The 18,626-nt window shown below is 38.7% G+C and overlaps 1 protein-coding gene and 1 long non-coding RNA gene across 4 annotated transcripts in view; one reads left to right on the top strand and one right to left on the bottom strand.

The window, feature by feature from the left end:
* Positions 1-1,105: 1,105 nt before the first annotated feature.
* Positions 1,106-8,752, bottom strand: LOC116549412. 2 transcript variants are annotated; one of them, XR_004267852.1, is made up of 3 exons: positions 8,552-8,752; positions 5,166-5,291; positions 1,106-1,209 (listed from the first exon to the last, which is right to left on the bottom strand). It is a non-coding gene; the product is annotated as an uncharacterized LOC116549412 (long non-coding RNA). The 2 variants fall into 2 exon arrangements; XR_004267851.1 differs by lacking the exon at positions 1,106-1,209 and adding an exon at positions 4,592-4,763.
* Positions 8,677-18,626, top strand: part of RSPH4A (radial spoke head component 4A) — a 16,101-nt gene continuing 6,151 nt past the window's right edge. For both annotated transcript variants that reach the window (XM_032274972.1, XM_032274973.1), the window contains exons 1-2: positions 8,677-9,707; positions 15,385-15,619. In XM_032274972.1, the coding sequence (XP_032130863.1) occupies positions 9,028-9,707; positions 15,385-15,619 (915 nt within the window). In that variant the 5' untranslated portion in view covers positions 8,677-9,027. The remainder of the gene's footprint in view (positions 9,708-15,384; positions 15,620-18,626) is intronic.

Raw genomic sequence — 18,626 nt, 5'->3', positions numbered from 1 at the left:
TTCTTTCTTTCTTTTCTTTCTTTTCTTTCTTTCTTTCTTTCTTCTTTTTTTTGAGATGGAATCTGGCTCTGATGCCCAGGCTGGAGTGCAATGCCATGATCTTGGCTCACTGCAACCTCTGTGTCCCTGGTTCAAGTGATTCTCCTGCCTCAGCCTCCTGAGTAGCTGGGATTACAGGCACCCACCACTACACCTGGATAATTTTTGTATTTTTTAGTAGAGACAGGGTTTCACCAGGTTGGTCAGGCTGGTCTTGCACTCCTGACCTCAGGTGATCCGCATGCCTTGGCCTCCCAAATTGCTGGGATTACAGGCATGAGCCACCACACCCAGCCAAATTAAAATTTTTCTTATTACAACTATATCTTAAAAACACCAATAAAATTGCCAGATCACTAATATTCTTGATTTTATTAATAATAATTTACCAGTTCTTCAAATACACTTTTGGGTAGAAGGATGGAACTGAAAATTGATTTGGGTTTTATTTAAAAGAGAAAGAAACCTTTCACCTATCCTAAATGTCAGATTTTTAATACCATTTTTATTGTTTGAGTATGATCAGTTTTTTATTTCCTATTTCTTATTGTTTGACAGTGCCCATTTATATAGGAAAATCAAAATGGAAAAGTACATTAGAAAACTTGTAAATCCTTCCACTTAAAGATGTATGATATTGGTATCTAGTTGCATAAGTTTCTAGTCAGAGGCTTTTCTAGTCGTTTCTGTTCGAAAGTGGAATCCACTGGAATGTACGGGCCTTGTCTATCTGCTCCCCAGTTTATTGTTACTATGAGATTAATGCCTAGCAGAGAGCAGGCAGTCTTTAAATACTTGTTGAGTGTATAAATGAATGAGTCCTTTTGTACTACTGTTTTGTAACATACAGTATTTTTTTTTTTTTCTGAGACATGATCTCACTTTGTCACCCAGGCTGGAATGCAGTGGTGTGATCTCAGCTCACTGCTGCCTTGATCTCCTGTGCTCAAGCCATCCTCCCACCTCGGCCTCTAGAGTAGCTGGGACTACAGACATGTGCCACCACACCTGGTTAATGTTTTTGTTTGTTTGTTTGTTTTTGTATTTTTTGTAGAGATGGGGTTTCACCATGTTGCTCAGGCTGGTCTTGACTCCTGAGCTCAAGGAATCTGCACGCCTGGGCCTCTCAAAGTGCTAGGGATTGCAGGTGTAAGTCACCACACCTGGCCCCTGTAATTTTTAAAATATACAGTTTGTCAGATACATAGCTTGGGATAAATAAAAATGTGACAAAAGGAGCACCCCTTTGTTAATTTAGAAATATGGATAAAAATACTAAAAGATACACAGAGCTTTGGGAAACTGCCATACACTTTACCCTCAGTATACTAGTTTTTTACAGATTTTAAAACCAGTAACAAATAATTCTTTATACTACTATTCTTCTTTTTTTTTTTTTTTTTTTTTTTTGAGACGGAGTTTCACTCATGTTACCCAGGCTGGAGTGCAATGGCGCGATCTCGGCTCACCGCAACCTCCGCCTCCTGGGTTCAGGCAATTCTCCTGCCTCAGCCTCCTGAGTAGCTGAGATTACAGGCACGTGCCACCATGCCCAGCTAATTTTTTGTATTTTTAGTAGAGACGGGGTTTCACCATGTTGACCAGGATGGTCTTGATCTCTTGACCTCGTGATCCACCCGCCTTGGCCTCCCAAAGTGCTGGGATTACAGGCTTGAGCCACCGCACCCGGCCTACACTACTATTCTTCTTAAAATTTTTCTATTACCAAATTGCTTTATGCACTTGGCCAAATTACTTTTAACCAAATTGTTTTCAGCCAAACCTTATGTGCACATGCTAGGCAGTGAGATGATAAGAGACAAGAGATGTAGTCTCTCTTCTTGAGGTGTTCTCATATTTCTGGGCACATAAATACAGTATTGAATGAAAACTTACTTACAGGATGCTCGAGGGTCACAAAGGAGGGACATCTAAGTTAACCTGGGATTGGGATGGTCCAAGGAGTCTTCTCAAAAAATGTACTTGAAATGACCAGTTGGAGGGCAGGAGCTGTGTTTTATCTGGCTTTATATTTACAGCTTTGTAGAGAATCTATACTAAATAATTATTGGATGAAACAATCATTGAAATCTGAAACAATTGTCTAGTAATTTGTTAGATGAATAAATAAAATCAAGTTGAAGATGCATGGGAACAGGTTAAAATTGTTGTATCTTGGGATTTAAGCTGGATGAAAAAATAAGTCAAAAGAAGCATTTATGTGGGGAGAAATGGAAGTGTACATATCTCTTTTTAAAAAATCAAATATTTCTAGTGGAAAATATGGAAAAGAGAAAATTTGAATCCTGGGAGATTGAGATTGGAGAGAAGCAGAGGAGACTTAGACTTCTGAGTTCTTTCAGATAATGACAAATTCAAGAGTGGTTCTTTGAGGTTAGAGATGGCTGAAGTGGGGCAAAAATAATAATTATTAATGATATTAATGATAAGTTATGAGGTTAGAATGTTGAGGATAAGTTATATAGAGGACATTGAAGCTGCCAAAGATATGTTAACTCTTAGATATGTTAGTTGGTCTTAAATCAAAAGGTAAAAAGACAGTCATAATCTTATATTTCTATGATTTGCACCAGATTTAAAAGATGGAATACTGAGCTCAAAGACTCAGAAATGGTTTATTTTGATTAGATGCTTCCCAAATGGCATTAATATTTAAAAAGAAATAAAAAGAAAAGGAAAAAATGCCAACAAAACTTAGATTTTCAAGACACAAGACTATTGCAGCTAAAACTGTACAAAAAAGAAAAAAAAATTCTACACTTCAGTTGGAAAGGTGAATTGTGTGCACAGGTGGCAAGATGAATTGTGTGTGCAGGTGACCTGGCCCAGCTAGTGGTCTCAGTGTGAATGTTTATGCTAAATATGTCTTTAGAAATAAAGCTTCTAGCCTTCTTCTTAAATATACTGGATTAAAATGATCCGGAATTAATTCATCTAAACATTAAAATAATTGGCTTTTCTACTTGAAACACAATTTTGCTCAGGAGATCTTCCAATGCTGAAGCAAGAAAGTGGCCTCAGGGCTCTCTAACGGTAGAAATTTTGGATAAAAATGTGTGTGCATGTGTGTGTGCGTGCGTGTGTGTGTGTGTGTGTGTGTGTGTGTGGTCAGAATGTGGAATTCAAGCCACTGCATGTGCAATGGGGAAGAAAGGAAGTGAGTTGGACTGAGAATGCACCTATTCCCCCCTAGTATTAAAACGTGGAAAAATGCTGGTGAAAGTTCAAGGTTCAAGATTATTGCAAAGGTGGGAGGGTTGTTTACAGGGTAATTATTTTCCTTTTAAAAGGTAAAAGGTAATTATTGACCCTAAAGCCTATGAAAATAATGTTAAAGGAGAGTGTTCGGCAAATCTTCAAAGGTATGCATTTAATGTGTTGTTCTTTTCCTTGCTACTATCAACTAACTTTATGGGATTAAATCACATATTTAAATAACAGTGCAGTGCAGAGCCATATTGGAGTCTGAAGCAAAGGAGAAAATTTGTATTATTTAACATTTTGATCTTTATTTTCTTCATTACATATTTTACATTTTGATTTTCATAAATATTGTGTTTAAATAGTATTTCTTTTAATTAGTGGGTTTTAGTGCCTCCTTAACGTTTGCACCCGAGACCAGTGCCTCACTCACCTCACCCTAGTCCTCAGCAGATCAAGAAGGCTTTCAGGGTTCCCTGACCTCCATCCCAAAGACCATTAGGCAGAAAGGCCTGGAAATGGAACCACATGGAGTTTCAGGTTAGGGAGGCTTCATTGCTGAAATGATAGTACTCAATGGATGAACAAAATGAAGCCATGTTATTGCTGGCCCCAAACAGATAGATAGTTAAACAAACATGCTAAAAGGACCTGAAAATCACTGGGATATGGGCTATTGCTACATGTCCAATATATTGAAAAATAGGTTATTGATTTTGGTCACACCCAGTCCAAACATATCTAAATATGGTAGAATCACAAAATTAAAGTGAATTATACTCCATATGTGGTGGTTTTGTTTATATGATGGAACTTAGGCTGTTTTGAAAATACAGACCTAGAACATGTTTTACCTATACTTTTGGGATAAAGTTTTTTTGAAAACCATCTTGATCATTCTTGAAATCAATTTGGATATATTTTCTGATGTTTAAAGTTTGTTTTTAAAATGTCAGCTGGATTAATCTCTATATAAAGTTCCTTGTAATAAACTATGATCTGTTACTAAAGCTGTTTACAAGGTAATTATTTTCCTTTTAAAAGGTAAAAGGTATTGACCCTAAAGCCCATGAAAATAATGTTAAAGGAGAGAGTTAGGCATTTAAAGGTATGCATTTAATGTGTTGTTCCTTTCCTTGCTACTATCAACTAATTTTATGGGATTCTATTTGATAGGGAGTGTCTCTGTGCATGTGTCCTTTTTATATAGGAGGGTTGGGGTTTTCTCTTTCTGATTATTGGCACTCAACTGATAATGAACTTGTGTACTGTTAGCCAGCCCCAGGGAGCTTGAGCACAAGAGAAAAAAAAGATAGTGAAGATTTAATACTTAAATCTTAATATTTTGTTCATCACTAAAATTTGACACATTGCCTAGTATGAAGATACATGATACAGTTGGTCAGACTTGTGAAAAAATGATGAGAATTGGAATAGTAGCCTCTTTAACTGTGGGAGCTTGAAAACAAAATTCCTGAACCCTTGATTGTCAATTTCCTCATCTGCAAAATTAGGATAATAATACTTCCTTAATATAAATAATTTAGAAAAATTGATCAACATGTTCCAAATTGGCCACTTACCAGGGAAGGAAGTTTTTCAAGGGACTTTGTCTATAAATCTCTTGTCTTTCGCATTTCATCTATTCCACTTACCCTACACAATTAACTTACAATGAGGAAGTATAATCCTTCATCTTCTTTTTGCCAGTATTTTATATAGATATATATATCTATAAAAAATTCAAGAAAATAAATACAAGATTATTTTGATGTGCAGACTGTACCTCCCTCAGCTACAGCTGCATAAATGCTGTCATGCATTCACATCTGTAGTAACAAAACTTTCTCAATTTAGAACAATTCTGAAGGGCATCCCAGTTTCTTAGCTCCCTATTCAAATACCTATTGTCTTTGTTGCAACTGCATTGTAGTTCAACTTCTGACTCTGCCCAGTCATGCTTCCTTCATTTCCTCACAGACTGTTCCTGAGAATTCTTCATCTTCATGTAAATCAGACCGAGACTCTGTCTCCAAAAAAAAAAAAAAAAACATGGACACAGGGAATAGAACAACAACACACATGGGGCCCTGTTAGGAGGTGGAGGGTAAGGAAGTAGAACATTAAGAAAAAGAGCTAATGCATGCTGTGCTTAATACCTAGGTAATGGGTTGATAGGTGCAACAAACCAGCATGGCACCTGTTTGCCTGTGTAACAAACCTGCACATCCTGCATATGTACCCCAAAACTTAAAAGGCTGAGCATGGTGGCTTACGCCTGTAATCCTAGCACTGGGAGGCCAAGGCAGGGGAATCGCTTGAACCCGGGAGGTGGAGATTGAAGTGAGCCAAGATTGCACCATTGCACTTCAGCCTGGGCAACAAGAGTGAAACTCAGTCTCAAATAAATACATAAAATAAAAATTTTAAAAAGAATGTTTAAAAGGAATATATGAAACACTAGACACCCAGATGTGGCGACTCACACCTGTAATCCCCAGCACTTTGGGAGGCTGAAGTGGGTGGATCACTTGAGGTCAGAAGTTTGAGACCAGCCTGGCCAACATGGTGAAACCCACTCTCTACTAAAAATACAAAAATCAGCCAGGTGTGACGGTGGGTGACTGTAATCCCAGCTACTCGGGAGGCTGAGGCAGGAGAATTACTTGAACCTGGGCGGTGGAGATTGCAGTGAGCCAGGATCATGCTACTGCACTCCAGCCTGGGTGACAGAGTGCAGCTGCATCTCAAAAAAAAAAAAAAAAGAAAGAAAACAAAAAAACACTAGACACTTATATCATATCAGAAAAAAAAAAAAAGAAATCTCAAATCAATAATCCAAACTTCTGCTTCAAGACACTGGCAAAAGAAGAGCAAAATAAATACAAAATAAAGAGAAGCAAACAAATGAGAAGTGAAATCAATGAGATTGAAAACAAAAGCAATAGAGAAAATAAATAAAACCCAAAGCTAATTTTAAGTGTCCAATAAGAATGATAAACCTACAATGAGACAAAAAAAAAAAAGATGGCAAATTATCAAAATCAAGAATGGAAGAGAAGATATTACTACAGACCCCACAAACATTAAAAGGATAAGAAGGGATACTACAAAGAACTCTGCAAACATAAGTTCAACAACTTGGAAGAAATGCATAAAATCCTTTAAAATTGCAAACTACCAATATGCATCCAAGATGAAAGAGATTATCTGAAGAGTCCTATAACAATTCAAAATTTTGAATTTGCAGTTTAAAAACCTCCTGAAATAGAAGTCTCCAAACGCATTTTACTAAACATTTAAAGAAATGACACCAGTTATACGTAATCTGTTCCAGAAAACAGAAATGGAAGAAATACTTATTAACCCATTTTATGAGACCAGCATTAATATGAAGCTTCGTACAAAACTGAGAACATAAGTAGACTAAAGAGCTTTCATCTTTATCCTAAAAACAGTAAGAAGCAAATTTAGGATTACTAGAATCAAAGTCTGGATAAAACTCCTGACTGAAAATGAAGCAGTAATCCAAATTTAGGATTACTAGAGTCAAAGTCTAGATAAAACTCCTGACTGAAATGAAGCTCCCAGGCCTGCTGCAGCCTCTGGGCTCTGTTTCCTTGGGAATTCTGGCCAGGTGTAAATCTCAGGCCCTCTCAGCACTTCTATCCTGGCAAGAAGACCTCCCTGGGCAGCACTGACCACCTCCACACTGTGCGGTAGACACAGCCGCCCAGCACTGACGCTGCTGCTCTTCCCCACCGCCTAGCCTTCTCCATCGTCCAGTGCTCTGTCTCCCTCCTCTTTCCCCTCCTCCCCCATCTGAGGGGCCTCCTCTACCCCTGCCCTGCTTAGGAACAAAAATAGCGGATTGTCCCCTCAGTCTTATGCACAACAGCTCCCTCCTTATGTTATTCCTTTTTCTGGCTTGTCTGTCTGGGTTTTTTTTGTTTTTTAAGACAGTCTTGCTCTGTTGCCCAGGCTGTAGTGCAGGGCAGTGGCATGATCTTGGCTCACTGCAACCTCTGCCTCCCAGGTTCAAGCGATTCTCCTGCATCAGCCTCCTGAGTAGCTGGGACTACAGGCACCTGCCATAATGCCTGGCTAATTTTTGTATTTTTGTTGAGACAGGGTTTCGCCATGTTGCCCAGGCTGGTCTCGAACTCCTGACCTCAGGTGATTCACCTATCTCGGCATCCCAAAGTGCTAGGATTACAGGCATGAGCCACCATGCCCGGCCCTCTGGCTTGTCTTTCAAAGAAAAACCTCCATCACAGCTTACCAGCTGCAAGGGAGAAATGAAGGGGGAAAAAATACTAACTTCTTCAACTCTTGCACTAATTACCAAAGAAACCCACAAAAAACAGAATTTATTGTTTTGGTTTATCTTAATCTTTTGTTTTTAGAAATCCAAGCATTCTAAATCCCAGATGTCTGACTTTAAAGAGTCTGTACCAGCAGAAGTTACATTCAACATTTTGTGTGTGTGCACACAGCTTTTATCAAATTTAGTCTGCAATTCCCTCACCACACTGAATGGAGGAGTATTATGTTCTTCCATGAAGTTAGAATTTAGAGCAACATCTTGCTAAATAGAAGTTACATCAATGTAAACTGTCAAATGCCAAGTATTTATTGGTATATTTTAAAAGAGAAAGACAAACTTGCATGTTCTGCACATGTACCCCAGAACTTAAAGTATAATTAAAAAAAGAGAAAGAAATACAAAACAATTAACATTAAAGACTTTAATTAATGAATGGTTTATAGTTAAGTTCAGATATTTTCCAACTTCTATGCCTTCTTCATATTGGAGACTGCCTATATATACCTACTGTAAATGAATGGTCATAATCCTGACTTTAAATCATTGTAAAATTATGAATTTACATTTACATTATTAAATAAAAATTGCATTATGCCAATATAGTGTTCATTTGAATTTCAATTATTTGAAAATACTTAACCCATGAATTTCCTATTTATGAGTTTTCTGCATTGCCTCCTCAAGGATAATATTCTGCCTAATCATCAGGAGATTCCTTATAAGCGGTAAGAACAAAACTCAGGACTGCTTTTTCTATTCTCCAAGTCTTTAGAGTTGGTTGGTTGTAGCTGATGCACGCTAAATGTGAGGCTTGGGCTCTCCTGGTCAGCACACTGGGGTCCCATTGTCACCTGCACCTCCAAGATTACCAAGGTCGGGCTCATCCTCCCTCCCCTCTCTCCCTCTCTCTCTCTCTCTCTCTCTCTCTCTCTCTCTCTCTCTCTCTGTCACACACACAGAGACACACACGTGCGCGCGCGCTCCATGAAGACACTGTCCCTCCACTAACGCACGACTTGCTCCTCACAGCACAACTTGGATCAAAGTCTCAGACCCCTAAAAGTCTATCGCATGGGGTTGCCATTCTTTGTACTTTGTCCTCACGGCATGGGACCAGGAATCCTCGGCTTTCCAAGCAAGACTGGTCTAGGTCGGATTGGCTGTGATAGAACGAGTGGCAGGGGTTATACCGAATCACAAAGCTAGGATTTTCATCTCTCTCTCTTACTCTCCGCCTTCGAATCCTGGCAACAGGAGTGCTTTGTTTTTCTTAGAGGAACCCGGCCTGGGGTTGCTACGGAGACAGGACGCGGCAACTTACAGAGCAACCAGGACCCAGAAATCGCTTAAGAGACCGCGGCAAAGTAACTGAACTGAGTTGCCTTCTTCCATATTTTCACTACTTCTTCATCCAGAACACTGCTTCTCGAACTCCTTCCATGGAAGAGTCAACATCCCCGAAGCAAGAAAAAGAAAACCAAGAACTAGGGGAAGCAAGGCGGTCCTGGGAAGTAAAGACAGCATCTTCTCCCCAATATTCTGAGGCTGCGTCGTTTGAGTCCTTGGAGGCTAAGCAGGGGCTAGAAACTGGACGCCAGTCCAGAAGCAGCCGTTCTTGGAGTCCCCACTCTAGAGCCAGGACGTCTCTGGGTGGTCCCGCTGGAGCAGAAACATCACCTGCTCCTCTCTCTCCGCAGGAGTCCTCTTCCACTCCTCCTCCCCTGGCTCCAGCCATACAAGACCTCGCGGCACCACTTCAGTCAGACAGGACCACTAGTGTGATTCCTGAAGCTGGGACACCTTATCCTGATCCTTTGGAACAATCATCTGATAAAAGAGAATCAACTCCTCATCACACAAGCCAATTAGAGGGAAACACCTTTCAACAGTCTCAGCAACCCAAACCCCACCTGTGTGGACCAAGGGCCGTGAGCTATAACAAGGCCAACCAGAAAGAGCTGAGATTTGACGTTTTTCAGGAGGAAGACTCAAACAGTGACTATGATTTACAGCAGCCTGCGACCGGTGGCTCTGAAGTGGCCCCCAGCATGCTTGAGACCACCATTCAGAATGCTAAGGCTTACCTGCTGAAGACTAGTAGCAAGTCGGGCTTAAATCTGTAAGTCTTAGACCAAAGAGAAAAATTTGTCAAAGCAAGAGGGTGTGTGAGTATCTCTTTGTGAGAGTGTGTTTCTTTGGGTGAATCAAAATATATTCGAAAAGAGTGTAGTAGTAAAAGAGAGTTAATGACATAACTCTTTGGATCACATGACTCAAGTCATTAATGGAGATTTTTATATCTTCTTTTTCTTAACCTTTTTTTTCTTTTCTTTTTCTTCTAGCTTCTTTAAAGACCCTAGGCACACAAAAAGTAAAACTTAGGAATTATGGAGTCTCAGGCTTGAAAGAGACCATGAAGACCATAAAGTCCCAGCATCTCTCCAGAATGCTTGTGAAAAATAATTGTCTACCAGTGAAAGCAATCACATGTCTCTAATCTGTAGATTCTAGTGCTTGCATGGCTTTTGAGTTCCCAACCCAGCCAGTGATAGGGTGACCACCATCTCAGTTAGGCTGAGCACTGAAAGTTCTTTATGCTAAGAAACCCCTTAGTCCTCGCAAACTGGGAAAACTGGTCACTACACAAGCCACCTGGAACACATGCCATTTTATCCAAGTCTCTTAAAATGTGATGATCAATAGTCTATGTATGTTCTGCCCATCCCATTATAGCTTTAATTTTAGAACTTGTGACAAGTATAGATTTCTATAGATTTTTGCTTCCACAGTTAATCATAGGGTCAATAGAATTTTAGGGCTAGAAGGGATTTTGGAAATAATGTAATACAACTCATTTGTTTTTTTAAATGAGGAGACCAAGTCATGGAGAACCTAATTTGCTCAAGATTCTAGTGGCTCACAACACTTACCAACTCTTTTTTTTTTTTTTTTTTTTTTTTGTTCGAGACAGAGTTTCGCTGTTGTTGCCCAGACTGGAGTGCAATGGCACGATCTCGGCTCACCGCAACCTCCGCCTCCTGGGTTCAAGCAATTCTCCTGCCTCAGCCTCCCGAGTAGCTGGGACTACAGGCACGCACCATCGTGCCCAGCTAATTTTTGTATTTTTAGTAGAGACGAGGTTTCACCTTGTTGACCAGGATGGTCTCGATCTCTTGACCTCGTGATCCACCCGCCTCGGCCTCCCAAAGTGCTGGGATTACAGGCTTGAGCCACCGCGCCCGGCCTCACTTACCAACTCTTACCTCTCCCTCCATCACTAAGATCCAGCCCCATGGCTGTTCCCTCTGCCCAGTAGGCTTCTTTTCTAAGTCTTTGCCTGGCTGTCTCCTCATTCTTCAGAACTCAACTTCCACAGAACACTACTAAAAAGCTTATTCTTTTCCTTCATAGCATTTAATGTCATTTATAAGTTTGTATACAGAGAGATAGATAGACTCGTATTTTAATATCTGACTCTCCCACTAGATTGCAGGCCCGTAGAGAGCAGGGACTCTGAATTTTGTATACCACTATATACTTAGTGCCTACCACAATACTAGCAACTATTGATTAAGAATAAATTAATGCTTTTTCTATTCTCTCAATCTACAACAATCAACATGGAAAACTTATTTTTGTTGTTGTTGGTGGTGATTTTGTCTTTGTTTTGAGATGGAGTCTGCTCTGTCGCCCAGGCTGGAGTGTAGTGGCACCATCTCGGCTCACTGCAGCCTCTGCCTCCCAGGTTCAAGGGATTCTCCTGTCTCAGCCTCCCAAGTAACTGGGATTACAGGTGTGAGCCACCACACCCAGCCTCCACACAGAAGACTTCCGTGATAAAATGTTTGGGGTTCTGTTTTCCCATCCACAAGGAAGCTATCACTTCTGCAGTGAGCACCAACTAGGTGTTCTCCAATTCAATTCCAACATATCCACCTTGAGATAGCATTAGATCACACAGGTTGAGGGCTCAATCCCACAAGACTGCCCCACACTTCCAATGCCAATCATAAGCACCAGGCTGATTAACCTGTACATCTGACTGACCAGCTATAAGTTAGGGATCCCACAGCTCCCTCCTTGGGTTTAATTTGCTGGAGTGGCTCACAGAACTCAGGGAAACACTAGCATTTACTGGTTTATTATAAAGAATATTACAAAGGATACATATGAAGAGGCACACAGAGCAGGATATTGGGGAAGGAGAGCAAAGCTTCCATGTCCTCTCTTGGAAGGCCACCCTCCAGCAACCTCCATATGTTCAGCTATCCAGATGTTCCCCAAAACCTGTTTTCTTGGGCTTTTTATGGAGATGTTATTGGATAGGCATGATTGATGACTGTGTAGAAATGTGACTTACAGGGGTATAATCTAATAGACTGAGTGGGGAAACCCAGCAAGGCCCATCCAGATTTTCTTGGCATCTTGTGGAGCATTCTTTCCTCCTTGATATGGGGCAGGACCTCTTTGGAAATCGGGGTCTTATGACCTTCAGTCGGACAAAGTAGCTCAGAGAATTTCATCATGGCAAGGCAAGGAGAAAGATTAGAGTATATTTTTAGTTTCTAAGGCCTATGTTTGGGAGAAATGAAAAGAGGTACGGGACTTAGGAGTCAGAAACTGTGGATGAAAACCAGTGTATATAAATCGTAATTCCCAAGTTCTCACCATAATCTATTGGGGTGCTTCCTGATTAATCAGTAAATATTAATTAAATGCCTACTGAATATACAATGTGGCAAATATTTGCAGTTACTACAAGGCTTTAAGATATGTGAAATATAATTTTAAAGTCTAATGAATAAAAAAAATGATGTGAGAAATCTCATGAAACCTGAGATCAGTTTGAAATATTATTAGTTAATATTTTAAACTACAATTTTCCTAAGTTTCAAGAATGTAATTTGCTACCCAGTAGTAGACTCTACTTGAATTTCTCATATAAACTTCTTGTCATAATGCCCTGTGTTAGATAAGAAGCATGAATTTACAAACTGTTAAAATTGCAAAGGAACGCATTCCAAATACTTGTGAGTTCACTAACAATTTAAAACTGAATACACAAGCATGAGAAATTTTTCTTTATTGAATTATTTTATAATTAATATTACTTAAATATCTAAATATAATTTTATTTCCAAATGATGCCTCTGAGGTAATAAGCGAATATTTTCCTAATATTCAGTGTTATCCTCTAAGTACTTTAGTGCCTGAAGTTTAAAATTGCTTAGTAAAGGATGATTTTAACTCCATTTCTTATATGTAGATCTGATTTGACAGCCATAAAAGCTATTTTTCATGGCAATTAATCTTTGACTGAAATATGGAATATAAAAATGGTTTTTCATCATTGAACTAAAAGGCTATAGAAAAAAATTGCCTCCTCCTTTTCTTCCATTAAAAAAATAAATTATTAGGCCGGGCGTGGTGGCTGAAGCCTGTAATCCCAGCACTTTGGGAGGCCGAGGCGGGTGGATCACGAGGTCAAGAGATCGAGACCATCCTGGTCAACAAGGTGAAACCTCGTCTCTACTAAAAATACAAAAATTAGCTGGGCACGATGGTGCATGCCTGTAGTCCCAGCTACTCGGGAGGCTGAGGCCGGAGAACTGCTTGAACCCAGGAGGCGGAGGTTGCGGTGAGCTGAGATCGTGCCATTGCACTCCAGCCTGGGCAACAACAGCAAAACTCCATCTCAAAATAAATAGATAAATAAATAAATAAATAATCATCCCTAATTGAAACAACTATAATTATAAATTAAAACCTAATAAACATATTTCATAATTTGAAACAAAGGCATTTTCAAGTGTGCACTTGAAGAAAACACATATATATGTTATAATGAAACCTGAAAAATGAAATGAAAATTTGGACTTAGAATCCCTGATTTGATACCATCCACAGCCGCTATTGAAGCAAATCAAACCCTTTCATTATTAACCCAGCTACTGCCTGATAACCAGTAGTGTTTTTAGTCTGGAATCTTCTCCATGAGTTTTCCTTTTCTTTTCTTTTTGAGATCGAGTCTCACTTTGTCACCCATGCAAAAGTGCAGTGGCACGATCTCTGCTCACTGGGTTCAAATGATTCTCCTGCCTCAGCGTCTTGAGTAGCTGGGATTATGGATCCCTGCCACCATGCCTGGCGAATTTTTTTTTTTTTTTTAATAGAGATGGAGTTTCACCATGTTGGCCAGGCTGGTCTCAAACTTCTGACCTCAGATGGTCCGCCAACCTCAGCCTCTCAAAGTGCTGGGATTAAAGGCATGAGCCACTGGGCCCGGACTTCTCCAGGATTTTCAACAGTGCATGAATATTAAGGAAGTTTGATAAGTTTTAAAGAAACTCCTAGTCAAAACATTTCTGTTTATTTAAAAAAATTATTTGAGGAAGGAATTATATATTCTTCAAATACTGTATAATATTTTAACTGACCTTTATGTTGATTTCCCATATCATCTACATATTTTTGTTGCCATTTCTGAGGTTGTTAGATAAATATAGACATTAAATGAAAAAGAAAAAAACAAAAAAATACAGCTTAGGTCAGTTAATAGAAAGTAGGCAATTATTGAACATCTATTTATTTGTTTCACTATAATAAGAGAGGGGATATACAGAGCCTTAATCTTGGCTGTGAAGAACCTAATGCAATTGCTGAATAGGAAATACATGCTGTATAAAATTTCAGAGCAGCATATCAGTGTTCTCAGAAAAAACTCCTCTGAACTGGGGAAGGATGATTTTGGGAAATGATTTGAATGCTAAGTCCCTAAGAATGAAAGGAGTTTCAAATTATTTTTTGAGAGAAATTATATATATGCTTCACAGCAAGCAAAAGCTCCCAGGTAGAACTTAGCAAATGTATGAAAGTAATTTTTATTAGAAAGTCTAATTGAATTAATAATTAGAAAAAAAGTTGGAGAGATACGATGTGTATCCACCAGAGAAGCAATTTATGCAAATTTCCACATTGAACAGAGGAGTTTCTCCTTAAGAAAAGAGCACTTTGACAGGACACAGGAGCACTTTGACAGGCATTTTGGCCTCTTAAATAGTAAATTCACTTTGTAATTTTGGTATTTGAAAACCTAAACACTAGCAATTATATATAAAATGTAATAAATTACTGAGAGGATAGAGGCAATTTCATTAATTCACTTGTGAAATAAAAAGCTAGGGCAGTGTTTCTAATAGAATAGAACAAAACATTAGAGTGTGTCACATTTCAATATAGGTAAGTAATATTTAATGGCACTTTTTTGTTGTGTGTAAGTGGATGTTACAATATGAAATGCAAGATGATCTGAGAAACACTGAGGTAGACAATTGTCTTTAAAAATAGAATGGAAAGGAAGAAAACAGATCTTAAAGAGAATCAACAGGATTAGAAATCAAATTGGATTTGGTGAAGGCAGGGGAAGGGGAATGGAAAAGAAGTTATTGTATAAGGGTGAAAAATAATGTTAATCACTTTAAAATATATAACCAAAAGATTGTAATTTCAGAAATAAAATGTGAAAATGTACCTAATAGGGAATATGTATTGTGCTCTAAAATGTTTTTCTTTAATATCTTAAACATCCTTATCTTGCTAGAATCATTTCCTAAGGAAAACTCTAGGATAGGTTATTCCTGGCATAGTAGAAATTACCTAAGTGTTTATCCTCTGAAAATCTCTGAAGACTTAAAGTAATTGAAGTTCCCTAAAAACAAATTAACTGAGTCTGCATAAAATGCTTCTTCAAATGCTCTTGACATGTATATTATCTGGAATTTTCTCTGTTTGGATAGATATGATCATCTTTCTAATATGTTGACCAAGATATTAGATGAGCGTCCTGAAAATGCTGTTGACATCATTGAAAATATTAGCCAAGATGTGAAGATGGCACATTTTAGTAAAAAATTTGATGCACTCCACAATGAGAATGAGATGCTTCCAACATATGAAATAGCAGAAAAGCAAAAGGCTCTTTTTCTCCAGGTACATTTGGAAGGAGTTGACCAAGAATTAGAAGATGAAATAGTAAGTCACTACTGTAAATTTTAATAATTAAATGTTAAGATTCTATTTGGGACAAATGGCTGTGGCTTTAAATCTATACAATTTATGCCAACTGTATTTAAGACCTTTTTTTTTTTTTTTTTGAGACAGGGACCCAGGCTGGAGTGCAATGGTGTGACCTTGGCTCACTGCAGCCTCTGCCTCTCAGGGTCAAGCGATTCTCCTGCCTCAGCCTCCTGAGTAGTTGAGACTTCAGGCAGGCACCACCATGCCCAGCTAATTTTTGTAGTTTTAGTAGAGATGAGGTTTTGCCATATTGGCCAGGCTAGTCTCAAACTCCTCACCTCAAGTGATCCACCTGCCTTGGCCTCCCAAAGTGTTGGGATTTCCAAACATAAGCCACTGCCCTTGGCCCTTATATTATAGCTTCTTACATAGTATTCACATCTTATTTTTAAAAAATATCTTCAAGACTTTTTTAATCAGCCTCATTTCATACTAATCATTTCCTTGATTAGGGATGTCTTGTATTTTCATACGTCTTTTAGTATTTTACAAGCTCTAACAGATTGTTATATGTTTGTATGCTAAGCTTCTTGAGATTAGAGAAAAAAATTTCTTCACATTTTATATTCTCCAAGGTGCCTAGTACAGATCTGGATGATAGCTATTTTTTATGAAACATTCTTTGAATCATGAATAAATGTTAGATTTAAAAAATCAGATTTTAAATCAAGTTGCATATTTTCCCCTTTATTGGAAAATTTAGAAGTACTTCTAATGACTTTTATATTTTCTTCTAAGACAAGCTCCTCATATTATGACTTGATATTATGTATAGTATGTCAGTGGGATATTATGCAAGAGGAGAGGAGTAAAATACTTTTAATCTTCACAGACAAAATGTTGAAAACATTTAGAGAAAAAGTTGGTGAGAGAGGGGAAAAAAGCTATAATTAGAGAATATTGTACCTCACAGAAATTTTAACTCTAAATATTTCAAAATAGTATTGACTATTCTGTTTCCTAAGTACTCATATACTTGTAATTTATACACATCTACTGAATTTATGTTCTGTTACCACTAGATTTAAGATGTGTCTATATACTTTCAAATTTGATGTTTGAAGTAAGGTATTTTCTTTTTTTTTTTTTTTTTTTTTTTTTGAGACAGAGTTTCGCTCTTGTTACCCAGGCTGGAGTGCAATGGCGCAATCTCGGCTCACCGCAACCTCCGCCTCCTGGGTTCAGGCAATTCTCCTGTCTCAGCCTCCTGAGCAGCTGGGATTACAGGCACGCGCCACCATGCCCAGCTAATTTTTTGTATTTTAAGTAGAGACAAGTTTCACCATTTTGACCAGGATGGTCTCGATCTCTTGACCTCGTGGATCCACCCGCCTCGGCCTCCCAAAGTGCTGGGATTACAGGCGTGAGCCACCACGCCCGGCGGAAGTAAGGTATTTTCAAAACAGCTTTCTGACAGGGAAAAGATAAGAGAAACAGTAGATGCTCTCTCTAGGCTAAGCAGCCTATGAGGAGAGACCCAACTGATGCAGTGAGATCCATAGTACTCATACGGAAGGAACAGGTGATAGGCGTCGAGGAGTTGACATCAGACAGTTTCAACAAGGTGGCAGTTGGTTATGTAGCCATATCCAGTGATGAGGAGTCTGGCAGCAAACAGCTTATGGAGATGAGGCAAATAGGCAGGCATTCCCATGCAGGAGTTAGTCAAAGAAAGTTCAGACTCCAGGGTAAGAATGGGTGCTCTTTATAGGCACAGCATTACGAGGTAGGGCTTTACATCCCAAAACTAGGATATGGGGTAAGAATACAAATAAGCTGTTTTGATCCTGGGACCTGGGCCCTTTAGATTCCATAAGTCTTCCTCATAAGGGATAAGATTGGCTTTAGAGCCTGGAACAGCTGAGTCATCAGGTGAAGATTAAAAGCTCCACCTCAGAAAGTAGAAAGATGCAGGAAGAGGTAGAGAGATCTCTGAAGCATTGAAATATGAGTTATATGACCAGCCTGTCTCTGACTTATATGTTTAGAGTGTTCATGTTTTTATTCCTGCCTTTGACCACACCAGAATTCATTTGCTTAGTCTTCAGCATTCATTTATTCATTACCCATTTATTCATACACAATGTGACTACTGTATACCAAGTACTGAGATATAAATGTGAAAGACTTTTCTGACTTTAAGTTGCTTACAGTTTAGAGAAAGGCGAAAAAAAGACTGGAAACCAATTTGATTAGTGCAATAAAGAGATGCCTCATATGATGGAGTAAACATGGTCTTTGGAGGTAGCCAGATCTGAATTAGAATCCTAGTTCAACTAGCTTACTAGCTGTGTGATTTTGAGCAAGACGCGAAAATTTCCATGCCTTAAGGATAACCAAATGGCAAAAACCTCAGAAGTAGAGGTAGTATATATAAAGGATTTGGCCTATAATAGGAACTTAATAGTAGCAATTATTATTACATTGTTTTGACAACATGATAAATGACAATGGAACAACTAACTCTGCTATTGGTAATTGGGCAAGGCATTTTAGTGGAGGCAATATTTCATTTGGGCCATGAAGGATAAGCAGGAGTTCACTAGGTGAAGACTCTTAGAAATTAAATTTTTAGAAAAAAGAACAGTGAAATCATCAGGAAAGATTATTTAATGTTTGGAATAGTAGAGTGTGGATTGAGGGAGTTAATGATGGAAATGAAGCATAGTGCTTAAAGCCAAACTGTACTTTGCACATTGATAAGTAATTTCTTTCTCGTAAACAGTGAGAAGGTTTTTAATAGAGGAGAATAGCATGGTCTGACTTTTGGTTTAGAAAGATAACTCTGATCATAACATGAAAAGTAATCAAAAAAGAGCCGGGTGCGGTGACTCATGCCTGTAATCCCAGCACTTTGGGAGGCCGAGGTGGGTGGATCATCTGCAATCAGAAGTTCGAGACCAGCCTGGCCAACATAGTAAAACCCCATCTTTAAAAAAAAAAAAAAAAAAAAAAAAGGAAA

Source organism: Sapajus apella, unplaced genomic scaffold (assembly GCF_009761245.1).
Source record: "Sapajus apella isolate SASKATOON/1434 unplaced genomic scaffold, GSC_monkey_1.0 scaffold6, whole genome shotgun sequence".
NCBI classification, from domain to species: domain Eukaryota; kingdom Metazoa; phylum Chordata; class Mammalia; order Primates; family Cebidae; genus Sapajus; species Sapajus apella.
Note: the sequence above shows the minus strand (reverse complement) of the source record. Positions and strands in the feature narration are given on the sequence as shown.